The following is a 4,299-nucleotide window of genomic DNA, read 5'->3' as shown; positions in this document are numbered from 1 at the left end:
TGGGGGTAATGATCCCTTTGTCTTCTCATCGGGTGTGCAGATTCCTTCATACATTCAATCTTAACCATCCAATCAATGGCTTGATGGTTCGGCTGGATGGCTAGGATTGAATGTATGATGAAACTCACCCTATTTCAAATGATGAGATCCGTTTCAAATGATAGTAATGGAATACCTGGACTGGATCAGGTCTCCTTTTCTCCAGGCATGCGACTGGCATCAGTTAAATCATAACCTACCCAACCACGCTCGTGAGCGTATGGTTACAGTTTACTGCCCTAAGATCGACACACATTCGTGGGTCTTCCTATTTGCAGACTTAATGTCAACCAAGAACCCAAGATCTAAAACCCGACCTAGTCTAAGTCCTAGCGATGGATTCTTTGCTATTTTTTGCAAAAGCCATAATTCATCAGATTTGGATGAACCCATGTCATGTTTGTTTATATCCAGATCCATTCTTCACAAAAGGCTTTTGAAGCTTTTGGGGATCTGGATGGAAATTTTTTGTGGGTCAGACAATAACTGCATCAAGAGGTGAAAAGCACAGTAGTGGTTAGAAAGATGAACACCCAACCACCCACATTGTGTGAAAAGCAGCACACCGTGACTTGTCCTAAACGTGTCCTACTCATCAACCATGAACTAAAAGTCTACAAAAGAGAACCACCAAGTAGTTCCAAAACCATTCCTCCTGTTCCCTTCAACTGAATTTCGGCCATGGCTGCTTCTTCCATGGCTGCTCAGTCATTCCTGTGTGAGTTGCAGCAGAAACCAATACTCTCCTCTAAAAAGAACTTGGTCGCTCCCAAACTCCGGTCCTCGGACACGTTGTCCCCGGAAAACCCTAAGATAGTGTTGCAGCCAAGATTATGCAACTTGAGAACTTATGGAACACCAAGTGATGGCTTGTTAAAAGCAAGAGGAGATTCAGCACACGTCTCCCCATTCTTTGATTCACTCTCTGCTTATATTGATAACTCGAGAAAAAGCGAGCTCGTCGAGATCCTTTCCGGCCGGCTTGCCATGGTATTTCCTCTTCCTTTCTTCTTTGAATCTTTTTCTTCTGGTAATGGAGATCAAGTTTGGTCCCTAGGATGCTAGGTTGCAACAATTTTAGATTATGAAACTCCATCCGAGTGTCAGGGCTACCCCTACAACAATTTTTTTATAAAGAGTATGAAGAAAACAGGAATTTAGAAACGATGTCTACCATTTATGCTCTTAATAACGGGAGTACCATAAAGAGAATGGAAAAAACTACGAGTTTTTCACACTAGCATGAGCCCTTGTATGTGCCAATGTCTAGAAATGGCAAAGTAAAATTATTTGCTAAAACGGAACAAGTCTACACGCCATGCCCCTCTTAATTCACAAGTTATATATATTTTTTCATTGTGAGGATACTTGTTGGCTTTAATCATAGGTTACCAAGATCCAAGACAGTAACACTGTAAGAATACCCCATCCTTACCACTGAGCATGCACTTACACACGGTGTAGAACCAGTTTGGCCCAACTTCTAGGCCTTGATGCTACCATGGTGTTAAACATAGTAGTTAATTCATACCATCTTGAAGACAAAGATCTTGAGTGGAAGTTTCATACTTAAAAAGGAAAAGGGGGCAACCTCAAATCATTTCTTCCTGTTAAAATATGACTATTGCATCAAGTATTTCAACAAACTTAGTGGAATCGATCTCCTAAATTACCAAAAAAAATTCAAGATCATTTATTCTTAGAAGTCATAATTTAATGTACTTAGTTGAATTGATCTCTAAAGATCTCTTGGTTAAGATGTATGCAACAGAGAAAATTAATGAACAGAGTATGTGGTTTGTTATGTTTTGAGTATCAAAAGACAAGCGACTACTACGCTTGTCACTAATTAAGAGAATAGATAGCTTGGCTTGTTAATTAATTAATATTTCTCCAAAATGTTTGTTTGATGGGGGATGGGGGGCAGATAGCGTTTGCAGCAGCAGTTGGTGTGGAAATGGTGACTGGAAACTCCTTGTTCAGGAAGATGGACATACAAGGGATCGTGGAAGGGGGTGGGGTCTGTGTGGGTGCCGTAGCGTGTGCAGCCACTTTTGCCTTCTTTTCTACCGCAAGGTCGAGGGTGGGAAAGATTTTCACCTTGAGCTGCAACACCTTTGTTGATTCTCTAATCGACAATCTGGTGGATGGCCTCTTCTACGAAGACGACTATCAGGAATGGCTGGATGATGTGTAGGATTTGAAGAGAGAGAGAGAGAGTTTCTATCTCTAAAATTTTTAACTGTCACAGGATACTCCAACATACTCCTAAGCTGTGTCCCCTTGTATACTATGGGTAAGCAATAGGCGACATACACAAAAATAGCGTGCCCTTGTGTCCTTTGAGTCATGTCATTGTGGTATAGACATATACATTTACTTTTAAAGAAGCGTTATACATGTATATTTGGGTTAATGATATATGTTCAGTATATTATAAATGAGTGGACACTGTTATCATATCCCTTCTATCACCAAAGAGAAACGTGTGACATTTGTCTTCTTTCCTGTTCAAATCGGTACACGACAAGTGTCTGCGCACATGAGAGAGAGAGAGAGAGAGAGAGATGGATTTGTTTTCTTATTCTCATAGCAATTTGTTTTGTTACACAAGGTAGCACCAGAAGCACGTATCAACACATGCAAACAAGAAAGAATGGAGGAAGGAATTGGCATGCCGAGATTCATGTATGCGAGAGGATAGCTGAATGACAAGCAAACAACGTTCAAAACGGGAAAATAACAGTACTAGTTGTTTTCTCATGGGAAATTGACATTGTTTTTGCTTTTATCGCACTGTAATGGAAAAATTATTGGCAAAATTAAATAAACTAAAAGATCAGAGAGAAAATAAGTAAAAAAGTAAGGAATATAAAATAATCCATTTTTGTCGTGACCATATAACCAATATAAACGTAAATATCACAATAAATTTGCGATACTTTCATTAAAACAATAAATCGTGATGCTTTTGACATTTAAATAACAACCAAAATATTGTATTTTTTAATTATGTTCTCAAAAGATCACGGGTATTTGTCACTATTATGATAATAAAAAAGAAAGACTAAAACTCATAGGAATTCTAATTTTTTTTTAAGAAGTATAATTCATTAAACATAATAAAGGGGTACAATCAGGGCGTAAGGTGATGAAGTATCACCCCCACAATAGAGCCACCACACCCAAAAATGAAATACATATACACTGCAAGGGAGCAGTGTTTCAGATTTACAAGATTATGTTATTCCCAATCTATTGCAAATCTGACCTTAGCCATTTAATGGTAGCTTTGTTTCTGACTTCCCATCTTATATTAATGTTTATGGCCTCATAATCGCTTCTTGAGTTTCTGAAAATTCGATTGTTTCTATCGAGCCATAATGCCCTCCAAGCAATGAAGATCCAAAACCGCCAAACAAAGCTTCAATTTTTTCCTTTGTAGCTAATGCTGGAAAAGTTTTTAAAATATAGCACATTTTGAAATATTTTGGTGCTTTGAAAATGTTTAGTCTCATATTTTTTACTTTGGTAAACCTTTTGTATTAGGGTGACTTGTGGACGTTGTTGCGCTTCGCGCAGGAATGAACATGTTATTCGCATACACGTGTGTGTGCAAGGGCGCTTGAGGCGCAATGTATCATTTTAATAGCGCATTTTGCACTTTGCACACTCGCAGTGGCGCGATGCACGTGTGAGGTGTCGAGATCCGCTTTAACCAAGCTGTCTTTGACTTTATGTTTTCTTGAATGGTTTTGATGTTTGAAAAACGTTAAAAATGCATTTATATAGCATTTATGGGGCATTGTGACTGTTAAACGATTTTGGACATCCTTGATCCTTAGTCAAAGGTGGGTGAGTACCATTCAAAATCATTTTTGTCCAATTTTCAAACTGTTGAATTTATGGCCTTTAATTTCATTTATCACAAAAACTTCTTGACCTTCTTAAAGTCTATAAAATTTTTCATTTTTGTCTTTTAGTTCATCAGATTTTTTTATTCTCAAGCTTTCTCTCTTTCTATTCTTTTGTTCTCGATTTGGCTTGTCAAGTTCAAGTGTGAGAGATGTTACCTGATCTTGTGAAACAGTGATGCTCTTGAGGTCCAATCCTAGTTATATCTTAGGAACTCAGTCATAAACAAACTCTTTTTGCATCTTCAAAAATCTCAAAATGGGGGTGATTGAAGTTCTAAAGATAGCAATCATAAGAATGTGCCTCTAAGCTTGGGATCTCAATTATCCTAAATATTGTTTTTGG

General features: G+C 38.0%; 1 protein-coding gene across 1 annotated transcript; it reads left to right on the top strand.

Moving 5' to 3' along the window:
- Window positions 1–678: 678 nt before the first annotated feature.
- SEP2 (stress enhanced protein 2) lies at window positions 679–2,555 on the top strand. Its single transcript, XM_089987490.1, has 2 exons — window positions 679–1,029; window positions 1,967–2,555. The coding sequence occupies exons 1-2, from the start codon at window positions 721–723 to the stop codon at window positions 2,234–2,236; spliced, it is 579 nt and encodes a 192-aa protein (XP_089843616.1). The 5' UTR covers window positions 679–720; the 3' UTR covers window positions 2,237–2,555.
- The last annotated feature ends 1,744 nt before the right edge of the window (window positions 2,556–4,299 follow it).

Source organism: Nuphar pumila, chromosome 14, assembly GCF_984573655.1.
Source record: "Nuphar pumila chromosome 14, dmNupPumi1.hap1.1, whole genome shotgun sequence".
Taxonomy (NCBI): domain Eukaryota; kingdom Viridiplantae; phylum Streptophyta; class Magnoliopsida; order Nymphaeales; family Nymphaeaceae; genus Nuphar; species Nuphar pumila.
The sequence above is the reverse complement of the archived record's forward strand: the minus strand, read 5'-3'. Positions and strand labels throughout refer to the sequence as shown.

Coding starts and splice junctions, on each gene's coding strand:
- SEP2 (XM_089987490.1), top strand. CDS start 721: ATGGCTGCTTCTTCCATGGCTGCTCAGTCATTCCTGTGTGAGTTGCAG. Junction 1,030..1,966: donor TTTCCGGCCGGCTTGCCATG/GTATTTCCTCTT, acceptor GATGGGGGGCAG/ATAGCGTTTGCAGCAGCAGT.